The 24,491-nt window shown below is 54.9% G+C and overlaps 6 protein-coding genes across 6 annotated transcripts; 3 read left to right on the plus strand and 3 right to left on the minus strand.

The window, feature by feature from the left end:
- Positions 1 to 2,416: 2,416 nt before the first annotated feature.
- On the plus strand, positions 2,417 to 3,993 carry UV8b_00532 (uncharacterized protein; the record flags this gene model as incomplete). Its single annotated transcript, XM_043138030.1, has 2 exons — positions 2,417 to 3,327; positions 3,411 to 3,993. 2 exons carry the CDS (start codon positions 2,417 to 2,419, stop codon positions 3,991 to 3,993), a joined length of 1,494 nt encoding a protein of 497 aa, XP_042993964.1.
- A 591-nt stretch (positions 3,994 to 4,584) lies between these two features.
- UV8b_00533 (uncharacterized protein) lies at positions 4,585 to 8,798 on the minus strand (the record flags this gene model as incomplete). Its single annotated transcript, XM_043138031.1, has 4 exons — positions 4,585 to 5,207; positions 5,286 to 5,358; positions 5,445 to 8,595; positions 8,677 to 8,798. 4 exons carry the CDS (start codon positions 8,796 to 8,798, stop codon positions 4,585 to 4,587), a joined length of 3,969 nt encoding a protein of 1,322 aa, XP_042993965.1.
- Positions 8,799 to 12,367: 3,569 nt separating this feature from the next.
- Positions 12,368 to 13,396, minus strand: UV8b_00534 (uncharacterized protein; the record flags this gene model as incomplete). Its single annotated transcript, XM_043138032.1, has 3 exons — positions 12,368 to 12,783; positions 12,849 to 13,210; positions 13,368 to 13,396. 3 exons carry the CDS (start codon positions 13,394 to 13,396, stop codon positions 12,368 to 12,370), a joined length of 807 nt encoding a protein of 268 aa, XP_042993966.1.
- Positions 13,397 to 17,509: 4,113 nt separating this feature from the next.
- UV8b_00535 (uncharacterized protein) lies at positions 17,510 to 18,950 on the plus strand (the record flags this gene model as incomplete). The annotated part of the gene is made up of 2 exons (XM_043138033.1): positions 17,510 to 17,821; positions 18,021 to 18,950. 2 exons carry the CDS (start codon positions 17,510 to 17,512, stop codon positions 18,948 to 18,950), a joined length of 1,242 nt encoding a protein of 413 aa, XP_042993967.1.
- Positions 18,951 to 19,078: 128 nt separating this feature from the next.
- On the minus strand, positions 19,079 to 20,610 carry UV8b_00536 (uncharacterized protein; the record flags this gene model as incomplete). Its single annotated transcript, XM_043138034.1, has 2 exons — positions 19,079 to 19,644; positions 19,800 to 20,610. 2 exons carry the CDS (start codon positions 20,608 to 20,610, stop codon positions 19,079 to 19,081), a joined length of 1,377 nt encoding a protein of 458 aa, XP_042993968.1.
- A 994-nt stretch (positions 20,611 to 21,604) lies between these two features.
- On the plus strand, positions 21,605 to 24,460 carry UV8b_00537 (uncharacterized protein; the record flags this gene model as incomplete). Its single annotated transcript, XM_043138035.1, has 5 exons — positions 21,605 to 21,797; positions 21,878 to 21,915; positions 21,997 to 22,044; positions 22,176 to 23,551; positions 23,671 to 24,460. 5 exons carry the CDS (start codon positions 21,605 to 21,607, stop codon positions 24,458 to 24,460), a joined length of 2,445 nt encoding a protein of 814 aa, XP_042993969.1.
- Between the last annotated feature and the right edge of the window lie 31 nt (positions 24,461 to 24,491).

Genomic DNA, 24,491 nt, shown 5'->3' on the forward strand with positions numbered 1-24,491 from the left:
AGCATAATATAGGACTTTAAAAGGCCTAAATTATCTAAATAAGTTTCTATAGAAAGGATAGATATTATAAATACCTTATCTTCCTTTTCTTTTTCTATTAATTTATCTTCTTCTTTATTATTATCGTTATTATCTTTGCCTTTACTTTTGCCTTTATATTTATCTTAAAAGGCTTTAAATATATTTTATACCTCTTTAGATTCTTTTTTCATCTTTTTATATATAACTTCTTAGCTTTTCTTACTAATACTGCCTTTTAAATAGTATAGAGCTATCGATAAAGTTAATATCTAATAATTCTTATAATAAGGCCCCTTTACTATATAGGGCTTACTATAGTATTTATAGGTCTCTTTCTCTACTAAAGATAAAGCCGAAATATCACTAGAAGTAGCTTATAATAAAGGTTTAATATTATCGGTTATAAATACTATATAACTATTACTAACCTTCCCCTTCTCTTTTAGCTCTTATTTCTACTAAATATATTTAACAATTGTTAGAAAATCGAGATATTTATTCTATTTCTATGCTTTTACTATTCAATTAAGGATTTTATCTTTAAAGGCAAGATACTTTTAATAAAAAGCTTCTACTAGCTATTTAATAAGTATATTCCTATTAATAAGGATTGAGTCTATTTGCACTGATTATTTATATAATATAGAGATTTCGTTAAACTATTTCTCTATATTATATCTTCTGAGGTTATATTATATAGCCTACTTAAATTTTTCTTTAAGGTATTTCTAGATAATAAGCTGAACCGGTCGCATATATTCTATTAGAAATTAAATTTTTTTTTAAATATTCCGATCGCCTACTACTAATATCTTATAGCTAAGGCTTAGTATTAATTCAAACCATGCTGTATACACTTGAAGATTCCGACTAAATATTATATAACGGTCGTTCTAAAAGTTATACTAAATATTAGCTTATTTCATCTATTCTATAGTAGTAATACCACTAGGGCGTTATATCGGCTTAAAGTAATAGTTTTTTTTAATATTTTCGACTTACTGTAGCTAGATTATTTTTATTCTTACTAGGGGTGCTGCCGATAATACCCTAGCTGCCGTTATAGCTTTAGTATTTGCAAAAGAGGTACAATCTATAGCTTTTATTGATAAATCGACTGTTATTATTAATATAGGTATTAATGCTAATACCTATGTAGAATAGATAGGTTTATCTAGTTCCTATACTAGCAGAAGGGGTATATTTAATATCGTTAAGCCCTTAGGATTAATGAATATCTAAATATCATTCTCTAAAGCACGCTTTTGAATATAATTATACTAGATATCCTAATTATATCGGGATATCAGCTTAACTACTAGTTTAAAGCTATTATCAGTAATAGTACCTATTTTTGCTAATAACGATATTCAGGGCACGAATTAATCTAACGAAAATAGCGGTTAAACTATCTATTAGTTAATTTTAAAGGAAATATCGCGACTTTTCCAAATAGCCTCCTTTTTAATTAATAAGGCCACACAAGTATATTAGCAACGAGGCTTTTAATAGATTTAATGGGGAACCCGGAGCTTGCTTAAATAAGATCCAGAAAACAGTGGCTTTTATAGCAAAATAAAGATAATAGTTAATCTTAAGGCTAGGCCACAAGGTAAGGGATTAGAATAAGGTTTTCATTATGATATTTACGCAATTGCTACTATGTCAGAATGCATAGGGAAAATGCGATAATGCTTAATTGAAGGAACCAAGTCTCCTCAAAGCGACTTATGTTCCCAGCTATTTATAGTGGGAAAAGGGGTATCCCTAAGGGCCTACTGATCTAGGGGGAACTCGGTACATCCGACCTCAGATATGACCGATATCCACATTACAGACAAGCCAATTTCCCTCTAATAACGGGCCTCAGCAAAGGCCGCGAAAGCGTCTACGTACGGACTACACGTTGGCGTCTGACGCACAAAGGACTTCGTCACTAATCCATGACCAACTGCCTGACTGCCTGACTGCTTACTGACTGGTTCCAGCGCGCTGTGGATGAGCAAGCGAGAAAGATTTCCATTTCCGTCGGACCGGTTTTTTTTATTAATTACTCATTTTTTTTTTTATTTATTTTCCCCGCCCTGTGGTTCGACTTGGGCGGACCGAATTCTGCACGGCCATGCATGTCCCGAGTACCGAGAATGAACTCTGTTACGCGGCGCCTTTGATTCCACCGGACTAGAACCAACCAGCAAGTCCTTCTTGATGATGATGAAGAGGTTAAAAGCGCTGGCTCGTTCCGTCCTTTCTACCGCTTCTGCTCGACCAGCAGTAAACCCCCCCCCCTCCCCTTTCTTGTCAGTATCCGACGCCTTGTCCGTCTCTTGTTTTTTTTTTCACGTTTCTTTTCGTCAGCCCAACACTTGGCCCGCAGCCCTCGTCAAGATAGAAGATGATGATGGGCACTCCGCCACACCACCTTCTACCCGTCAACGTCAACAGGCCCCGGCCCTCGCCTGTAGACGAGCAGCACGATGTACGCGCAACCGCAATAACCACCAAGACAAAACCCAACAAGCTGTTCACCTTGACCTCGACTCCCGCCTATTCCTACCCGTCTTTGCCCCCAAAGCCGGATGACAAGCTCCGTGATTCCGCACCTCGCAACACGCACCCGCACTCGCACCCGCACCCGCACCCGCACCCGCACCCGAGAGGCCCGGGGCTCCCCGACGCATACTCTGCATGCACCAGCAGGCGACCCTCCGTGGCTGAAACAACAACGTCGGCGCGCAAAAGCACCAGAAGCAGAAGCAGAAGCAGCAGCCGCAGTGCAACTGCAACCTCAACCGCAGCCGCAACCGTAGCCCGCTCGCGCCTGCCTGCGCGGCGCATCTCGACCTCGGTTCCCCACGGCGCCGAATCAGTCCCGCTCACGGTGCAAGATGCCCTCGTGGGCTTGATCGCCGCCTCGTGCCAGGCCCAAGTCGACGTCGACGGGCTGGACACCCAGCCGACGGGCAAGACCGCTCCCTTGCGGAGGGCCGGCTACCAGATCAAGTCGTTGCGCATCTCGCTCCAGCTGCTGCGCAAGGTCCTCCGCCGCCTGGACACGGGCCGGCTGCAGAATCCCGAGAGGGCCAGCCTGGTGGATGTGGACGTCCTCGTCGCGGTGCTGGCCGCCTCCGTCCTGACCCTCTCCGAGCTGGAGGCCCGGCTGGAGACGCTGGCGACGCGGGCGGACGAGCTGGGCCTCAGCCCCGAGGACGTGTGCCAGCGCTTCACGCGAGCCCTGGCCAGGGACGCAAACAGGCTGCGCCTCGTCGACTTCACCATCACCAAGCTCCTCAGCGTGCTGCAAGTGTAGGCTCCATCCCTCCCTCCCCTCCTTCTTCATCCCGCCAAGCTATGCCCGAGGCTGACAAAGCTTGATTTCCCTCCCGCAGAAGTAACCCCCGAGAAGCACTCCGCCACAAGCTCCAAGCCGGCCTGGCCACGATGGACATGCTCCAGGCAGACATGGCGCTGGCCCAGCGCATGCAGCAGCTCCAGGACGCAGCCCAGGGCCTCGCCCTCGCGTCCCCCGACCGCCGCCGCGAGCTCGCCTGCCGCCCGCCCCCGGCATATAGCAAGCCTTCGCCGGGGAACGACGACGAACTGCCCGACTACCAAGCCGCCCTGGACGACGACTCGGCGGTGCCCATCCAGCCCCGCGACTGGTCCGTCTACTCGGGCCTGACCCTGGCCGACATTCCGGCCCTGTCCAGGATCAACCTTCCGCTGATACTGGGCGAGATCCACGACGGATACTTTTACACGGCCGAGTACGCCGACTCGGTCACCCCAGGCCTGGACGCCCTTGATGAGACGCAAAGCTTGGCGCGACCGGAGGCTCTGGCCCGAGTCTTGCTCATAACGGGTCCGACTTCCGACTCGCGCGGGACAGCGTCTGAGCAGGGCGCGGGTGGCCTGGCCCATCGGCTTGCACGCAAGATAGCCAAGAGGGGTCTGTTGAGTTATTGTCGTTGAAAATGGAAGAATCACGGATGGGGCAACAGATCAGGGCAAAGCCTGTGTTTGTGTGTCTGCGGAGCTGCATCTTTTTTCCTACCTCTGTTGTCCTCTTTTTATTGTTTTCTTGTTTTCTTTTTTTTTTCTTTGTGTTTCATGTCGTCTCCTTGGCTTAGAAATAAAGGTGCCGAGTGAGGCGAGGCGCCACCTCGTCTGCTGGTCTCGAGTTGGATCCAAACATGGGTGTTGGTTATACCCAGGTCAAGCGCAGGGTGGGATAGATAAAAAGTCCATCTGGACTGAATACATTTTGGCAATGACGATTGTTTCCGCCATCTGCTTCTTTTCCATCTTGCTTGGATGTCCATGTTTTCTGGAGCCGTTGCAGATCCTACTCTGCCGGCCCAAAGCCGTGGATAGGGATTTTGTTTACACACACACTCGAAGCATTGTTGGAATTCTAAGGTTTGAAAAGGCTAGGTAGGGTCAATCTGGTATGTTAGACTAAAGCTTAGGGAGGGAGAGAGAAGTGTCCCAGACTATATGGCTATGTATAGGCGAGTCTGTCATGACTTGCGGCTAGTGCGAAGGGTCTGCGCCCCTGCGCCCTTATGGCCTCGTGGTCGCCGACCACCCTCGTGTCCCGTTCCAGGATTGTGGCGCCTGCCCTGCGTCCCATCCCGTGGCCGTGGGGCGGGGCCTTGCCATTTTGTACAGCTCCAGTCGTGACCCAGCACCACAGTACTGCGACTCGTCGCCAGGGCAGAGGAAGCTGCAGTCTTGCTGGTCTGCGGCCCTCTCACTTTCCCCGGCAATCTCCTTGCCGCAGTAGCACTCCCGGCCGTATTCCACGCCGAAATACGTCAGGTCGGCGCAGAACTCGGCGCAGGACTCGAGCGTCATGTCGTCGCTGGCAAATACGCGATCGCGCAGAGCGCGGCCCTCTAGTGACTGCGTCCAGCACCCTTGATAAGCCCACTGGCCAATCTCGGTTCTTCTGAAAGGACCGGTCTGCGTTGGCGCGGCAGGAGAGGCCTGCGTGGGAGGGAATGCCGCGGCGTTTGAATCCGTGGCGCCTTGGGTTCTGCTCGGAGACGTGCCAAGGGTAAGATTGGAACTGAGAAGGGGTGGTGACGGCAGTGAAGTGGTGGCTGTCATGATACTGGTAGGTCCGAGGGTAAATTGATATGCGTTGAGCCTCAGACGGCCGCCACAGAACTCGGTAGAGTTGTCTGCTTGGCTGTCAATACACGCACTGAAAATCATCGTCGTCGTGGGAGTAGATCAAGGTCCGATTGTTGGTTACGTACCGTTGCAAGTCATCTGGCAGTCGGCGATAGGGGCGGGAACAGCGCCGGAAGTAAAAGCGTTGCCGCACCAGCACTGCGAACGAGAAAAAAAAAAAAAAAAAAAAAAAAGTCAGCAAGGGGACTCTGAGCAAAAGGGCTGACCAGGGCGGGTAGAATTACCTCGCCTCCGTATTCTACACCGGCATAAATGTAGCCGCTCGATTTGCAAGCATCTACGCAGTTCTTCACCGTTTTCTTGTCGGTGGCCTTTCCGTTGGGCAGAGCGCGGCCAGTAGTAGATTCAGTGTAGCAGCCGATGCTGGCATAGCCCGAGACACCCGAGTTGACGAGCGGCTGAGCGGCTGTTGGCGGCTCAGTTGATCCACCACGCCCACAGAGGCTGTCGACGAATACGGACAAGTAGGCTCCGGGGTTGTTGTTTCCATTCCCACCGCAGATCTGCTTCAAGCTTCCCATGCAGTTAAAGTTGCAGTTCGATTCGTCCACCTTGATCATGGGAATAGTATTGCCTGCCCAGCATTCACGCGCGTACTGTGTGCCGCAGTAGATATAACCCTTGGCGTGGCAAGCGCGGATACAGTCTGCATTGACCAAGGTATCAGATGAGTATATCTGGTTTGGCAACTGGCGATCGGGAGTGTTGTCTCGATAGCAACCAATGTATTTGAACCGGCCATCTCCGCTGGGCAACAGGGGCGGTGCTTGCTCCGCGACGGCATTGCAGAAGAACTGGATGAATTGCTTTCCAAAGGTCGGATCGTTGGTGTTCATGGTCCACCGAGCCGTGTCGTTGTAGGGAGCCGTATTCCATTGCGCGTACGGGGCGTTGCAAATGAGCGTGGCGTTGGCGCTCTCGCCTGGGTTGAGAGACGTGCCCTCGGCGAGGTCCACCTGGTTCAGGGATCGCACAAGTCCTGCGACGCCGAAAGGGGGCTTGGATACAGTGAGCGACAACGGAACTGCTCCCTCGGGGGCGGAGTTTGTCACGCGAAACAATAGCGACTTGGAAGTGTTCTGCGTGACGTTGCCGAAGCTGAACGGCGTGTCCGGCGTATGCTTGACCCACCCGCTGCCATCGGGGGTTTGGAATTCTAAAAGGGCAGTGGGCCAAGGCCCAGCTGACGCAGTAATCGAGATGGTCTCGTTGCCCCCGTCCGACACAAACTTGACGTAGCAAGAATAGGTGCCAGTTGTCGACGTGTCAAACTTCACGTTGACGCTGGCCGCAGAGTTGGGACCAACGGCGGCGGGAATCTTCTGCAGTGTGAACTTGCCAACTACCAAATCGCCTCGACCGTCCCATAGCTGGGACGGCCCGTCAGCGTTGCTGGGAGAGTACAGCACAGACTGCACCGTAAGCAACCCATTACCCAGGTTCGAAGCTAAGAAGGGCTCCGAAACTCCGTTGGGGTCCGCTCCAGTAATCGCCTTCTTGAAGGAGAGGATCCTGGGGCTGATCTGGAGCAATGGCCCTGCACTCTGTCCTGTACCGGCAAGGCGTGCATGGGTGTTGGTGCTGTAGCCGCCGGCACTGTTGGTGGTGGTGACGAGGACATCGTTTGAAAGCAAACCCACGTCAGAAGGCGTAAACGTAGCATTGATGGTGAAGGCATCATCGACAGCCATTTGCAAAGGCGTGGTGGGCAGTCCCGAGAGGGCAAAGTTGTTGCCTCTGGGATCGTTGAGCTTGATTGCTGTCACAGTCAGGGGTATGAGAGCTTGGCATGTAACAGGCTTAGCCGAGCTGCCGTTCTTCATATTCACCGTCCCAAAATCTACTGGTGAGGTGCAGTTCAGAGGAGCGTTTACGGGAGATCCAAAGCCGTAAACGTAACCTAGAGTCGTTCCGACATAAACCATGCCGTCGCCAAAGACGGGTCGAGTGAACTTGGTTACCCCAGGGATTTTGAAGGACTTGATCAAGTTTAGGCTACCAGCCTGGGGCACAGCGTCGTACACGCGGAGACCTGGCCCCTGCACGTCGGTGATCCACAACAAGCCAGTTCCTTGTCTTCCGTTGAGAGAGGTTGTCGTACCATGGCTGACGCCGAGGATGTAGGCATTCTTTTCCCGTGTCTGGGCGACCTTGGCGAATGAAGGCACACCGTTATTGCAAGAAAACTTGAAGACAACGGTGGGGTATTGGATGACGTTGATGTAGATGTAACCACCTTCCAGGGGGTAGACACCAGCACCGGCGTAGACAGAGTTGTCGTTTTGATACACGTAAATCACGTCATCCAGCCTGTCTGGGCCGTTTCTGTAGCCGCCAAGGCTGTCCAGGTTAAGAAAGTATGTCTTGCCACTCTTGCCGGTGACAACACCGATGCGCTTGATGGCACCGCACGAGAATTGGCTGGGGAGAATCTCCAGGGGACTGGTGCCCAGGTCCTTGTCCGCGCCATCCAGAGCCTGCTTCTCCCACGGCATGAAAAAATCAACCAGCCGAAGACTGCCGTCGGCGTTGATGCTCATGTGCAGCGCCGCCTCTTCCAGCGAAGTTGGAGGGTTGAACCCCCGGACGGGGGCTTCGGAAAGTTGGGAAGCATATCCGTTCCCGGTGGCTAGAAAGATGGAACCTTGGTCATCGGAAGCAATGCCGCCGCCAGACATCCAGATGCCGCCGCCCTTGACGGTGGTTGGGACGCCTTGTCCTTCGGTGGCCCAGTTCTCGACAATCTTACCGGTCGTCTTATCCCAGCCAATGACCCAGCCGGTGAAGTCGTACTGTACGCAGTGAGAGGCGAAGCCAGCATAGACGTAGTTGCCCTCGTGCAGCAGAGCCGTCCGCTGGTGGTGAATTCCACCCTTGAATATGCGATCGGGAGCGTTGCTGGCACGGATGCCCTCTAGGTCGACGGGGAAGTTTGGGCGCTCGGCGAGGCTGTTGACATCAAGAGCGTGGACATAGTACCTCCCGGCAGTCCTGCCTTGGGCCTTTTGGCCGCCAGTTTGATCGACGTACGTCTTTGAGGTCAAGTACAGAGTATCGGTGTCGGGGTCGATGACGCCAGTAGCAGTGATGCCAATGGTTGGGTTAATGTCGACGCAGCCATCAAGATCCGCGGTCAGGAAGGGAATGTGAAGGTTTCGCGACGCAAGTATCTGGCCAGTCTTGGCATCTAGCTTGTAGACATTGTTTTGAGTGGTGGCAAAGTACACGTATTGCCTAGGGTCGTTGTTGGGGGTGTAAACGAGAGGTTGCGAAAAGATTTGTTCCGGCTGGCCAACCCACACGCCCGGCAGAGTGGTTCGAAATACTTGACCAAACTGGTCGCTGCCAACGACAGCCGGGTCCATGTTGTGATTTCTGCGCAGCCCAAACCATTTAGCGTAACCACAGGAGAATGGATGTCTTGGAATGGTCATGGATCGGCCCATTCTCACTCACGTTTGGTAGCCAGCTCTCGAATTGTCTCCTCCCCAGGTAATGGTGTCGGTGCCGGCAAGTCCAGTGACTAGACCTACGAGGGCCAGGGCCGTGGCCACGGCCAACCGTGGTCGTAGAGCCATCCTGGGGCCAACGAAGAGGCTGATCGTCCTGCCGACCGACGATAATGGACTTGGAGTAGCCCACCCGAAGCCAGAAGGGAGGTGGTAAGACACATATAGTGGTTACCGACAGCGAAACAAGCCCCGTGGCATGCATCCCACGCGACGGCCACCTCGGGGCCGCACATGCTCGGTACAGCAAGGCATATCGGTCAATGGGTTCGTTATCAAGACGATCGCCAATGGATATCGCTCAGTGGAGCGTGGGCGGAAACCCGGCTTCAGCAACCAGGACTTGGAACCACAAAGGGAAAGCGGGAAGCGGAAAGCGGGAGCAGTTCTTGTCACAAGCCGAGACATTCGAATTATGTGGCCGGGGGGGGGGGGGGGGGGGGGGGGGGGGAGCAAGTCGGTTACTGGGGTAGTACGTAGTGCGTACATGGGTCCTCAGCTCTTGTCGAAGAGTAGTGTTCGGAGTATAGGTTGACTTGGGTATTTTTGTGTCTGGCATTGGCGTTGCTGTGATCCCGAGCTGTGAGCAGTGAGTATACGGTTCTGTTGATCGAGCTTTTGCTTGTACTCGGGCGTAGAATACTTGCCTGTGAACAAGTCTGCAAAGACGTGCTCGATTCAATGTTCAATGATGTCCTGCGCCGCTAACAGAATGGGGGCCGGCAGTACTGTGCATTATACTCCAAAGACTGTGTATTCCGCACGGAGTAACCCTTAGCCCACGGGCAAACGCCAGATCCAAGATGCAGGATCCAGGACCCAGGATGCCATGCTTTTTTCTTTTCTTTGGTGGGAACCCGACTGGAGGGGGCCCCTTGCCGCACTTTTTCGAAGCCAACCAGACACCAGACCTTTGTTCATCATCCCAGGGGTGTTTCTCGGAAGTATTGCCCCGTCAAACCTTGGCATCGGCCTCAAAGAGACTCTCTCCGGCAAGGAAACGCAATGCTTGCCTGAGGCCGAGCCTGGAGTTGGCTCGTCCTCCTCGTCCTCGTCTTGTCCTCGCCCTCGTCCTCGCTTACGACTGTAACTCCGTACCCCTTCCCTGTGCTTGATCCGAGCGGCTCACCCAGGGACTCGGTGCAACCCTGCTGCGCGTGGTCTTTGCCAAGGACAGGGCCAAGGCCCTCTTGGGCGTGGACGGACTGTCTGAGCTGCGCAACTGGTTCGGGAGTCTGGACTCGTCTTTGGTACTGTACTTGTGGCACCTGGGCACCCTTTTTCAGCTTCTCAGCTTTTTCAGCCGGGTTCTTGCAAGTTGGGAGTGTCTGGCGTCTGGCGTCTGGACTCTGCTTGCTGCTGTTCAAGCCCAGCAACTTGCTCGAAACCGACCCGATTGACCCGCTTTAGATCCTCGCTCACGCAACCAGGCGCTTGCTCAATCGGGAAGCTATGTTCTGTAAGAAGCAGCTGTTAATCGTGACGGGGTCTGAAGCCCGCCGAGGATCATGTGTACAGACAGACAGACTCCAGGGTGGCCCTGGTCTGTGCCACAACGTCCACTCCCTTGCTTACAGGGCCGTGATGTACATAGTAATCCCTGGTGCTGGTGTGCTCACCGTGGCAGGGCCGCAGTACCTTCAGACAGGTTGCTACAGGTACAGGTCTCTGACGAATTCCTGAACTTTCAAATGATGCCTGGCCCCGTCGGCTTTGATGGCCGGCCACCAGCGGACCAGAGGCAACCCCGGATCAAGCCGACAGCACCCGAGCTTCCGACCGCATCGATGTGGCACGACAGGCAGGCAGCAAGACAAAGTCCGTCCGTCAAGGACGCTGCTCTCTTGACTGGACTGGTCCTAGCCGCTTGCCATGTCACATACAGCAGCATTCTTACCGCCAAGCCCTGGCCAGACGACACCCATCGACAGCTACCCGCCTCGTTGCAGTTCTGCATGTAGCTCTTCCGCAGAGAATTGCCTATGCCTGTGGCGTCTTCGAAAAACGGAGTTGTTCCTTCTCCGTTTGCTGCTACTTGGCATGTTGCCTGACTCTCAGTATCGACGTCTTCCGGTCACTGTGCCGAACAGCCAAACTGTCGACCCTTCTTGTGTGTATTATGTACATACTGTACCTACCGTATGTATTATCCCCGCCCGATTCGCCTTTTGCCCGTGCTTCCTGCAAAGTCGCAGTCACTAAAGCTCCAAACATATCGCTCCTGGCAGGAGAAAAAGGTCCGGATGAGATGTCAAGAGCCAGGGCCAGGTGGATGACTTATGCATCGGTAACACACGCGACCAGGACCAGCGTATCGGTGTGATTTAACCATTTACGAGAGTACTCCGTGTCCAGGTTCTCTCAATACCTGAGTACCAAGTGCAGCTGTACGCAGCACCAGGACGAAAAGCCTTCCGTCGTCCTTCAAATTGACTCATGGCCAAACCCGACGCCATCTTTGCATATTTCGAAAATCGAGCCAATCGAGACCCGGCCAGTCGCAGTAAATCCTCGTAGACTGGCCACTCCACAAAGCTGAAGCAAACACAGAGTACTCTGTGCAGACTCCGGCGTAATGCGCTGCGTATCTCACAACGCTGCAAACGATGAGCGCCGCCACAAATTCATAAATGAGCAGAGGCGTTCTTTTTTTTTTTTTTTTTTTTTTTTTTGTGGGAATGTCACGTTTTATTTCTCAGTCGTTGGATGCCGTGGTCACGGCCGTAGGGAAATCCGATGCGCGGGGTCCATCGGGGGAGAGCCCCTCCGTTGTTGGATTGAAAACATCAAGAATTCATGGACCTGGTGCCTTCGTAGGAGGTTTGCGATATCTCGGGACCAACGCAACTACATTCCTTTCCCCTTCAACCTCTCTCCTCGTCGCCAAGGCTTGCCGCGTCCACCAGCACCCCTGCGTAGTCCTTCTCACCACCACCAAGAGCCAAGGTAATTGGATCGCAACAAGTCTGTGAACCGTAGAGCCCCAATGTTGTGATGCTTCTTGGCCATTCCGCTGTTCTTGCTTTACATCAAAGAACTACGAATTCGCCTGCGCCTGTGAGCCTCAACGAGACTGCACTTGCAATCCGCATAATGAGGCCGAGCTCTCGCAACACGACATAGGTACCTGCCGCACACAGTCGTTTGGCCAGAAACCGGCCTTGGATCTCGTTCCAAGGGCGTGGAAGTTGCGCACGAGACCGCTTCAAGTGGAACATGGGCCGACCAAGAACGATGTGCAAACTACATCTTGGAGAAAATGCGTGGCGAGGTGGGTGCTGCGACCGGATATGCCTCCTAGGGAGAAAAGTACGTCATGGTGAAGGGAGCGGTTCATGGGATGGAAACGTGTGCCATCTTTCCACGACCCGAATAGTGCCAGAACAGAAGTTGAGCCAGGACGTACAGTACAAAAGCCCGGCATAGAGGCTCTGAAGATTGTTGAGGATTCTCGATTGTTTCTGATCTCGGGAAATATGAAGGGCGAACGAAATGTGCCAGTTACATTCTTTCAAGTCGTTGCTTCCTGTCCCTCGCGACGGCTTTCATGTGTGAGTGCTCATCTTTTCATCTACTTTCTCTTTTCCCTTTTTCCTTTTTTTTTTTTTTTTGTGTCCTTTTTAACCCCCAGAATGGCTTCAGGCTCCAGGCTTATCAACAAGCTGTCCATCCAGCAGAATGTCAACCTTTTCGTTGTAGAAGCACAGCAGCCCAGCTATGGCAGCGCTTTCGTGAGTGGGATGTCTGTAATACCACACCAGGTTTTTGTGCTCTTTCCCATCGACAACCACATGGTAGTATTCAGCATTCCCCTTGTAGGGACATTGGGTCATCTGATCACTCTTCCTCAACAGAGATGGATCCACAGACCCAGGAGGCAGGTAGTAGCGCACCGGTAGTCCCGTCTCGTGCAAATGAACCGACGACACCGACTTGGCAATGGTCTTGCCCTCCATCTTGATCTCTATGGATCGGGACGATGGAAGGGTATCGACACGCTTGAACGGATCTTTCGGATGAACATATACCGGCACATCCTCCTCAAGCCACTGGTCTAAGGGGAAGAGTTAGCTAACCGACCGGAGGCAAAAGTCGAGGCTATAGCACCCCACCGCGTACCCATGGATCCGAACTCGAGTCGCACAAGTCCGCATAGGGCACCAAGGCTTCTGTCGTCGGTGAAGCGAATCACGCGGTCCGTCTTGGCCTCCTTGATCCCGCTCCTCGCGTGAACCGTGACTTCGACAAGAGCGGCTCTCGCAAAGCCACCGCTTCGGATCAGCTGTGTATCTCTATGGGAGCAGTTCTTGAGCTCGGTCAGCGGCACATAGAACTGCGGATAACCATCGTGTTCCCAAACATGGACCGCTTTAAGCGTATCCACGATAGTTCTGCGGTTGAAGATGACCCGCAACCTCCGGGACGCTGGGTATACTTTGCGGGGGCCGTTTGAAAGTATATGGCTGGCAAGGTCGGCTAGGCTAAGCAGCATGCTAGTACTTGCTTTTTTCTTCCATCGTTTTTTATTTTTTTTATTTTTTTTTATTTTTTTTTGCAGTATGGAGGGACACGGGCAGTGCGCGGCTGTTCCCCAAGCAAAGGTGTCGGGGGTAGAGGGGGGGGGGGGGGTCCTCTTACTTTGCTCCATAAGCTCCAGGTCTTGCCATGGTTGCTGCTTTTCGCATGCGAGCTGCAGATGGTCGAAAACAACGGGCTGATGTGTATCAAGATGGGGTTTCTCAGCGAGGGGAGAAGATGGGCCGCGGGCGGTTATACTGGATGAATGGACATGATGGAAAATTTGATGGCCTGTCTGGGGGGCATGTGCAGGATTATCGAGACAAGGCATTGCGTCCATTGTAGCCCAAGCTACGGAGGGCTTGTTGACGCACACACCCCCCCCCCCCCCCCCCTCCTCTCCCTCCTCCCTCCTTGTCGGCGCTACCCCGCAAGTCGTAATGATGGTGCGTGCTTGTGTTGTGCGCGACAATTTCGTCATGACGCAATAATTTGACAGCCAGCTGTTGCCAGCTGCCCGCCAGCTGCCCGCCGAGGTTGAGGATGGATCGTGGCCTGGGATGTGCCAATGACCGTGCCACGACCGAGCCCATGGGTCAAGGGGTCTGTCTGGTTCTGGGACTTTGTAGGACCGTCGGGCAACCAGCCCAGGCAGGCCCCTTACCCTTAGCATCCTTGCAGGCCAAGGTTGGCGTCTGGTTGGCGTCTGGTTGGCATCGGAGCCAAGCCGCCGCCGTCGAGACTTCTGGGTCACTGGTCCGTAATTAGTCCGTAGTTGGACCTCGAAAACTTCGGGAACCCCCAGCCGCCTCACCTCACCTCACCTCACCTCACCTCACCTCACCTCACCTCACCTCACCTCACCTCACCTCACCTCACCTCACCTCACCTCACCTGCACTTGCACCGTGGCGGCTAGAGGATACTGAGGCGTTCTGGGCCCAATCAAGTGACATCTGGATTCTGGACGGCACGGCAGCATAATACTCTCCCCCACCAGACCCCAGCCAGTCCCAGGCACTCCGTACGGTCCAAAGCGCATTGAAAAGGGACTGCACCGATGGCAAGCAGCAAAGTGACGCGGACAATACATAACAAAGAGGAGGCGCAGATTTCCGGGGTCTTGGCTTGGCAGATTGGCAGATTGACAGATTGACAGATCGACTCAGCATGGTGCTGACTGTTTCACGTTAACTGTCAATTTCAATTTCATGCAGCGCAGCACAGCACAGCACAGCACAGCACAGCACAGCACAGCACAGCACAGGCCGCTCTAAATGTAGTCTGGGGCCTTCCAGTGTCATGTAGGCAGGTGCGGGTGACTGGGCCCGCCCGCGACTGCCTGATCTACCTTGCACGAGACATTTGCAGCATGTTGACGACCAAGAATTGAAGAGCACAACAAGCGCCCCGTGCCATGGTGAGTCTGTTGGTCCGCACCAATGTTGGCCTTTCTTCTTCCCCTTTCGACAAAAGCCAGGTCACGTCACCCGCCCGAGGCAAGCTGCTCGACTGGAGAGACTCATCGGCTCCGGGGGAGGGTTTCCGACCCGTTGGACACATTCGACACATTCGACACCTTCGACCCGCTGAACAAGCCTACGGTTTGCTACTGCATTCCTGTCAAGGCCGCAGCCAGCAACGCACGCAAGTCATGGCTGGGTCTAGCACCCGGGCCTACTGTCCTGACCTGACCTGTTCAGGTAGCTGTCCATGCGTGCCGTCATGCGACAACAGCAGCTGGCCAATGTGTCACTTTGCCAACATGAGCGCGATGAAAGTCGATATTGGAAACTGAAACTCCTCTCACTCCTCTCCAAAGACAATCAGCAGGAAACCCCGCGGGCGGTACCTTTGAAGCATTCCTCTTTACGATTGCTGGATCCCAAGCACGGTTTCCCATCCCCGGAAAAGATGCTTCATCCTTCACAATGAGCACCGTCCTCGAAAGCGAATCATGTAGTACCTTCTTCCATGCTCATCTAACAAGACCAGCACATGTCTTTGGCTGCGATGATGAGATTTGCTCCCATGGAAATGGTACAGGGAGAGAGAGCCCTGTTTGCATGGTTTCGGCACCATGTCATTCGGGGGTAATTCTGACGTCGAACTTGATTCCCCAAAACGGTTTTGAGTCGGCCCAGGCCTCTTCGTCTCAGCTCTGAAGTAATAAAAGCATGAAGAGCCATCATAAAGGTGCAAAAACGATCACCAGGGCTCGTTCTTCCGATACAGCGGCACCTTCCTTGCCTGGGCATCCTGGCAAGCAGTTGACCTATTGAATGAAGGGAGGCTTGGCAGGAGAGCCGTTACCCAACTGTCTCCGGTAATTGTCAAGTGACGGCAAGAAAATGCAACAGTCTCATGTACTCTGTTTGACATGAGCAGCATCACAAGGGTGGCAACTAGAAATTGTTGTTGGAAAGCAGTTGAGAAAATAATGTGAGAGACGGCCCACGTGTAGCTCAAGGAGCACCCGAGATTTTTTGAAGTCCGTCATCATCGAAAGGCAATTTACAACTGGGAAGCTTTTGCGCACAAGGCCTAATCGTAAAGAAGCTATACTGGAGGGCTAGTTTCTGGCCGACACCTACATTATGAGAATGTTTAGTCTTTTGATAATGTGACCAGAAGGAAGGAATCCGAAATCCGGAATCCGGGATCCCGCCGTGTTCTCGCACGGTCATCACCATATCCCAAGTCCATGACGGGCAGCATTCCCAATCACGGGGGCACGAAGGAAAGAAGTTGCTGTTGAGGAAAATTCTGATAATCGATACAGCAGGAAAAAGACTAGTCATTTAGCTGGTTGCCGCTGATTGTGAAATTCTGACTGTACGACAGATGCAGGCAAGTGCGGGGGCGCTTCACCGTACGAGAGAGAACGTCCGTACGTTAGGTTAGGTAAGGTATGTACCAGGTAAGGAAGGTAGGTACCTACCTAGGTCGGTAGGTACACAGTACGGATTCTGTGTATAGCACTTCCAGTTGAAATGCGGGTGCGGTTTCAACAACGGTCGGGAATAGACTTGCCGAGGGTTGCTGCTGCTGCTGCAACTAGGGCAAGTCACCGCGACTGAAATAGGTGCTTGCACGTGTAATGAAACGGGAGGGGGCCTGGCGTTGCGAATGGAATCGGCAATCTTCATTGGGGTCATGAGAAAAGAAAAAAAAACGACGACGACGACTAGCAGGTACTCACTCCGTGGCGGCGTGGGAAAACTTACTACTGCAGTACCTATCTAGTAGTTTGAAGTCGAAAACCTCCAGGTACATATCTTGTATGAGAGAAAGAAAGGTTAATTGATTACCTACCTCTACCTACCTACCTCCTAGGTACCTAGGTACCTAACCTATATACCTACCTAAGGTAGGTACCTACCCTACCTACAAGATAGGAGGTAGGTAACTTAGTACGGGGACTCCCTCCGTACAGACCAAGTACAGAGACAATGGGAAGGCTCAACATGTCGGGCAACGGGCCGCCCGCCCTGCTCCAGTTCCCCCACCTCGCCTCGCCCACCTGTGCGCCACCGCACGTACTGCGGGTGCGGGGTAAGTAAAGCTCCGACCGAGGATTTGTTGAGGCCTACTCCGTACCTGTCGGGCGTCGGGTTTCGTGCTGAGAGACGGTAATAAGAACAGCTAGTTGAACAGTAAAGGCGAGAAGTTACAGTCAGAGTCAGGGACAGTCATCTACCTCATTTTCTCAGCGGACCGGCTCCGTTGCTATTTGATGTCGAGGCTCAGTGTGGCTTGGTACCAGATACAATCTTGGGTCAACTAAGGTACTCTAGGTACCTGGTATGCTTCAACAAGTCCCTGGAGCTAAACCAAGCTGGGATCCGCTAGGCATTCCGCGATCCATTCAGGCACCGTGGATTTGATTTGATTTGCTTTGCGGCCAGCCGCCAACACCTGGGTTGACAGTTGTACTAGGACTGTTTACACCGGCCAGGCATGTTATGCACGTTGGGTTCCGTCCACTACATTAGGTAGTCGTCGGTTCATTAACGTTGAAATCACCAGCCCAAGCAAGCATCAGTAACACCAGCCAGGCACTCTTGAGCATCTTTTGCTTGGCTGCCCCTCCTGCCCCCCTCCCCTCCTCTCCCGAGTCCATCCTTCCATTGGATCTCCTTCATTGGACCTCCCTTCATTTGTTGGCAGCCGCAACAACAACAACAACAACAACAACAACAACAACAACAACAACTACAGCAGACATCGCAGTCGCCCATCCCGTGAGACTTGTGGGAAAAGATGCGTTCCTCGGTGGTTGCCCGCGGTGTCGGGTCCCTGCTATCCACTGCATCCCGAACCACGACGACTGCCCCAAGACTTGCTCGCCAAGCTTTCCCACCATTCGGCCAAGCTCGTGCCGGCGCTACCCTTGTGGACACCCCAACACCGGCCCATGGGCCACCGGAGGCTGTAAAGAAGCCAGCCAGACAAGCAAATGCGAACCAGGTCTTGAAAGATGCAGTGTCGGCTACAGCTGCCCGACAGGACTGGACAAGAGAGGAGATCGCGGCAATCTATTATCAGCCACTGTTGGAATTGGCGCACCAGGCTGTCAGTCCAACCTTTTTGCCAAAACCCACCCGCACACTAACGCGTCCTGGCCTGACATGGCAATATCCGAGGAAGAAGGGGGGTTAGAGGGGAGAAGGAGAGGGAGAAGAAGAAGAAGAAGAAGAAAAAAAGGGAGAAAGGAAAAAAAATCCCTCAGGAGAGTCTTGGGAGAAACTAACAGAATATCGTCAAACTTTAGAGCTTGGTCCACCGCCGATTTCACAGTCCCGGAGAAGTGCAACTCTGCACCCTCATGAACATCAAAACTGGCGGCTGCACCGAAGACTGCTCTTACTGCGCCCAGGCGACTCGGTACCAAAAAGGCACCGGTCTCGAAGCCAAGCGCGTTGAGAGCGTAGAGTCTGTCCTCGCTGCCGCCAGGACGGCCAAGGAAAACGGCAGCACGCGCTTCTGCATGGGTGCTGCGTGGCGGGACATGCGCGGCCGCAAAAACAGCTTGCGAAACATTACCGAGATGGTCAAGGGCGTCAGAGCCATGGGTATGGAGGTGTGCGTCACTCTGGGCATGATTGACAATGAGCAAGCGAAGCAGCTCAAAGAGGCCGGGCTGACAGCGTACAACCACAACGTCGACACGAGCCGAGAGTTCTATCCCAACGTCATCACGACAAGGTCCTACGACGAGCGTCTCCGGACGCTCAGCAACGTCCGCGATGCCGGAATCAACGTGTGCTCCGGCGGTATCCTGGGTCTGGGGGAGTCATCCGAGGATCGTGTCGGCCTGCTCCACACCGTTTCGACGCTGCCTTGCCACCCGGAGAGCTTCCCGGTCAACGCATTGGTGCCCATCAAGGGCACGCCGTTGGGGGACACGACCCCCGTCGCCTTCACCAGCATGCTGAGAACCATTGCCACGGCGAGAATCATCATGCCCGCGACCATAATACGAATTGCGGCTGGAAGAAAGACCATGTCGGAGGAGAAGCAGGCCTTGTGCTTCATGGCTGGTGCCAACGCGATTTTCACTGGCGACAAGATGCTGACGACGGACTGCAATGGCTGGGACGAGGATAGCGCCATGTTTGGAAGATGGGGCCTGTCGCCGATGAAGAGCTTTAACAAAACGGCTGCCGAGGGGGCTGGTCAGGTTGATGCCGCGAGCGCGTAAAGGCCGCAAACGACGGCAAGCCGCACAAGGAGAAACGAAACAAGGGCACATGATGAAGCTAGATTTACAGAACAGCCACTGATATATATATATATAAATATACATATTGTGTACATATGTGGCTGTATTCATAGCCTACTTATCACGCCTACCGGGGTTTCACTACGTGCAGTCGTACTGACGACTGACCCCAGCTCTGTAACCTTTGGCCTGGCGGCCGGCTGTTCCGCGAGTTGCTCCTCGAGCCATTCCTCCATTGCCATGCACAACCCTCGTACCTCTGCAACCGTATTCGCGGCGTGGAGGCAAAGCCGCAGCCTGTCAGTACCCTTTGGCACCGTAGGCTCACGTATGAAACGGATCATGTAGCCTCGCTTTTGGCAGTGAAGAGCTAGACTTTTCGCCTGGCTTGAAAATACCGGAATGATGGGTGATTCCGGAGGGGCGGTGCTGATGCGAAGCAGGGGTGAAGGATGGTTGTATCTGCGAGATAAATCTAGGAGCAGGCCGTGTGCTTTCCCCACGAGGGACATCAGATCCGCGGCAAGAGGGTCTGCCCGGCCCAGTCTCAAAAAGTCGTAGTAGACCGTCTGAATAGCTGCGAGGGTGGGAAAGCCCATGGCAGTGGTGTATATCAGACTGCGCGCATAGTTGATCAAGTACGATCTAGTAGTTGGTGTGCATAAGACAATGGCTAAGACGACGAGGGGACCCAAGGAAGGGGGAAAGGGGGGAAGGGGGGAAGGGGAGGGGGGAGGGGATGGGGAGAGAAGAGAAAAACGGTACAGTCAGAAGAGGCCCACGCGATTTTCGTTGCTTTGCGCGGGATTTTGGGCGGTAAAAGCTCACCTCCAGCGCACCCCAAAGCCTTGCCGAACGTGTGGACGCGAGCCCAAACGCGGTCCTCCAGGCCCAGGTGACACACGAGTCCTCGGCCGCGCCGTCCCAGCCAGCCCGTCGAGTGGGCCTCGTCGACGACGACGTAGCCGTTGCCCAGCGGCAGCCGGGCTTCGACGCACTCGACAATCCTCCGGAGGGGGGCGACGTTGCCGTCCATGCTGTAGACGGCCTCGACGGCGACAAAAACGTTCCTGGAGCCGGTGGCGAGGGCGCGGCCGTCGCGGCCGTCGAGCAAGGCGCGCAGCACCTCGTCCAGGCTCTTGCCCGCGGGGACGCCTCGGGCGTCGGCGTCGGCGCCGGCGACGCAGTTGTGCGCAAAGGGCACGGCGGTCGCCCTGCCCAGCCTCATGCCGTCGTGGACGCTGGCGTGGATCAGCTCGTCGTAGAGCACGAGGTCGCCCAGCTGCGGGGCGCAGGCGAACAGGCCGGTGTTGGCGTCGAAGCCCGAGTTGAAGAGCAGGCCGGCGGGGGCGCCGTGGAAGGCGGCAACGTCGGCCTCGAGCTTCTCGGCGCCGGCGGAGTTGCCGTCGAGCAGGCGGGAGCCGCACGAGCCCAGGGAGAAGGCGTCGCGGGCGTCGTGGAGGCGCGACATGTAGGCGGTCCTGAGGTCGGGGCGCGTCGACAGGGACAGGTAGCCGTTGGACGAGAAGTCGACCAGGCGTCCGTCATTGAGGGTGAGGTGGCGCCGGCGGTTGAGGGCCTCCCGGCCTGCGAGGATGGCGGCGTAGGCGTCGTCGAGACGCGGCTTCCGTGCGGCCATGGCGAGGACTGCTATGCTATGTACTGGTATGTGCCGGCAAAAAAGGAGCTGCTGGCCAGGGGCCAAATCATGGGCTTTGCCCTCGTAGGCTCGTTGCATGTGCTTACCGAGTATTGCGGAGGCATTGACATGATTGGTTGAACTCTGCAAAGTTGTCGACGTTGTATGTCTGTACATCCAGGTTGCTGCGATATATACGGATACGGAGTAGTCCGTATAGTTGGCGTCTGGTGCAAGCGACAGCGGGGAAATGGGAAATCGGGCACTAAAACGCCCCACTCCCCCCTGCAGGGGTGGCTGGAAGAAAAGAAAACGGCTGGCAGCGGCTATCGTAGCCACAGCAGGTACCGGTAGCCCACTAGGCTCTACACTCCCAATGCGGTTGGCTGCCCCACGCCGCACGGTAAGGTAAGAAGTACCTGCCCTGCGGAGGAGGTAGGTGCTAGATTCACCCCTGGGGCAGAGGGGTGGAAAAGCGGGAGAAACTGATGCTTTGCCACTGTTGGAAGGCAAGCCCAGAAAGGCAGCCCAGGAAGGCAGCACCGGGATCGGCAGGGGTTGGTTGCCCGCTCGCCGGTGGAGCCCCAACAAATCATCAACGTGCTCAACTTCAACCCCTCAGCCAACTCCCTCCAGAGTCCAACCCCAGCCAGGCTGCTTGGCCTCGTGCAAATGCGCGCGGGCTGCAGCTGTGCGCAAAGAGTCTGCGGCGGAGACAATCAGCCCTTTTTTTTTTTTTTTTTTTTTTTTTTTTTTTTTTGTTTTTTTTTTTCCCCCGTTTAGCTCTGAAGTCGGCAAACGACGGCGCTTGCTGAACAGTTGCAGCCTCGCGGAGCGTCACAAGCCCCCCCCCCCAACCAACACCCAACCTACACCCAAAACAGCAGCCAACCTCGCAAAGTCGAGACTCCAGTCATCAGCAACAAAAGTCTGGCATTTCAGCTCGCAATCGGGACCCTGAAGTCGTCAAGGCGTAGCGGAGCGACCAACGGCCATGAAATCCCCAGTGGCCTCGCTGCTCTGGCGCTCCCTTCGCGTGTACCAAGTATTCGGGGCAAACACGGACGTCGGCAAGACCATCTTTACGACTCTGCTGGCGAGGACGGCCAGGAAGCTCTGGAAGGACGAGCAAGTCTCCTTCCTGAAGCCGGTTTCCACAGGCGCCGACGACCAAGCCGATGACCTGTGTAAGCTCGCCTCTCCCTGTTCTTGCCGCGTACTTGCGCCTTCAGCCGGGAGTCAGCGGCATTGATGCGCGGTTTCGCAGATGATTCAAATCCCATCCCCCTTCACACGCGGAACGTGGTGCGTCCCGTTTAATCATTTCGTCATCCCAGGCACGTTGCTCGCTTTGCCGCCGGTGTGTCCCGCAACACGTTGTACCAGTACGACGTCCCGTGCAGCCCACACGCTGCGGCTCTAGCATCAGGAAGAGTAAGGAAGGATATGCTCGATATATCACACCCCCATGTGCCCTCTTCGCTCGTCACTTGCGAGGGCGAGCCAGCTGCTGACAAACACCCCGCGGGAGAAAAAAAAAACTGGGAGCGGGAAAATAAAAACAGCCGGTTCCATCAGATGACGTCCTGCTGTCAAGATGTCGCGAATCCGCTGCGCAGTGTGCCGCCGCCGCCGCCGCCGCCGCCGCCGCCGCAGCCGGGGGCAAGGGCTGGCTGTTCATGGAAACCGCTGGCGGCGTCCACTCGCCAGGACCATCGGGAACGACCCAGGCTGACCTGTACATCCCGCTGCGCGCTCCGTCCTTGCTGATTGGCGACTCGCGTCTGGGCGGCATATCGCAGACCATTTCCGCATTCGAGTCCCTCCGGATCCGCGGCTACGACGTCGAGTCGGTGCTTCTCTTCAGAGAGGACCTTTACCGGAACCACGACTACCTTGCCGAGTATTTCCTAAAAAACTACGGCATCCAAGTCAGCAGCGTCTCGCACCCGCCTCGGCGGCACGACGACGCGCACCGAGACGCAGAGGCCATGCAGACGTACTACGACAGAAAGGACTCGCAAGAAATCACCGCGCAGCTTCTGGGCACCTTGGACGACAAGCACGCGCACCGCCTGTCAAGGCTGGATTCCATGGCCAGCAAGGCCAGCCGACATATCTGGTATCCCTTTACGCAGCAAAGCCTGGTTGGGCCCGAGGACATCATGACGATTGACTCTGCCCACGGCGACTACTTTCAAACACTGGGCCCTGCCTCGCAGAGGAGCTCCTCCGCCTCCGCCTCCGCCTCCAAAGAGGCCCCGGTCTTGAGGTCGTCGTTTGATGCGTCCGCTTCGTGGTGGACCCAAGGCCTGGGCCATTCCAACCCGAAGCTCACTCTCGCGGCTGCCTATGCCGCCGGTCGCTACGGCCACGTCATGTTTGCCTCTGCCATTCACCAGCCCGCCATGTCCCTCGCCGAAACGCTGCTTCGAGGCATGAAGAACCCGCGTCTGCGCCGAGTTTTCTACTCGGACAACGGGAGCACCGGCACAGAGGTAGCCGTCAAGATGGCGCTGCGGGCCGCCAGGAAGCGATACGGATGGGACGCGAGCCAAAAGCTGGATATCCTGGGGCTGAAGGGGGCATATCACGGCGACACCATCGGGGCCATGGATTGCGCCGAGCCCGGCATCTACAACGAGAAGATCGAGTGGTACGAGGCCAAGGGCTACTGGTTGGATTATCCCACCGTTTTGTGCAAAGAGGGCAACTGGACCGTCACTGTCGCAGACGGACTGGACAGCCATTTTGGCCGGGGACGGGCCTACCGCTCTCTCCACGACATCTTTGACGTGGAGGCTCGCGAAGCCTCGGGCCAACATCACGTCTACGAAGAATACATCACCTCGACCCTGCAGAGACTGAGGGATCAAGGTCGTCAGTTTGGCGCCCTAATGCTGGAGCCCATTGTCCTCGGCGCAGGCGGCATGGAACTAGTGTAAGACGAAACCATCCCTCCCTTCCCCCCCCCCCCCCCCCCCCCCCCCCCTTCTCTCTCCAAACCGGCAACCAACAGAGGCCCTATGTATGCTAAATCGACGCATCGCCGAATGACAGCGACCCCCTCTTTCAACGCACCCTCGTCCACGTCGTCCGCAAGTCGTCCCACCTCTTCGGAACCCCCACCAGGCCCCTCTCCGACCTGACCCGAGACCCCAACGAATGGACGGGCCTTCCCGTCGTGTTTGACGAAGTCTTCACCGGCCTCTACCGCCTCGGGCGCTTCACACCCTCGTCTTTCCTCGGCGTCCACCCCGACGTCTCCGTCCACGCCAAGCTGCTCACCGGCGGCCTCGTGCCTCTCTGCACGACGCTCGCCTCGGACAGCATCTTCGGCAGCTTCCTCAGCCCCGACAAGACCGACGCCCTGCTGCACGGGCACAGCTATACCGCGCACCCCGTCGGCTGCCAGGTCGCTTTGGAGGCGGTGCGGGAGATGCAGGCCATGGAAGCACGGGGTCAGTGGGACTGGGCCAGGGCGCAGGGCTGGGCGCGCCAAGGCGCCGCAGAGTCGGAAGCGCGCGCCGCCGACGTGTGGTCCGCATGGCCGCGAAGCTTGGTGGAGCGCCTGTCTCGCCTGACCGACCGGGTCGCTGGCGCGTGGGCCCTGGGGAGCGTCTTGGCCCTTCACCTGAAGGACTCGTCCGGCTCGGGATACAGCAGCAATGCGGCCGTCGGCTTGCGAGAGGCCTTGGATCAGGGCAGGTCGGGCGGCGGTGGCGGACCATGGAACGCCCACAGCCGCGTGCTTGGCAATGTGCTGTACCTCATGGCCAGCCAGGTCACCTCTGAGACGAGCATCAGGCAGCTGTCCGAGTTGCTCATGGAGAGCATCAGGAAAAGCTGATTGTGCTGAAGCTGATGCGAGGCAAACAAAA

This window comes from Ustilaginoidea virens, chromosome 1 (assembly GCF_000687475.1).
Source record: "Ustilaginoidea virens chromosome 1, complete sequence".
NCBI lineage: Eukaryota > Fungi > Ascomycota > Sordariomycetes > Hypocreales > Clavicipitaceae > Ustilaginoidea > Ustilaginoidea virens.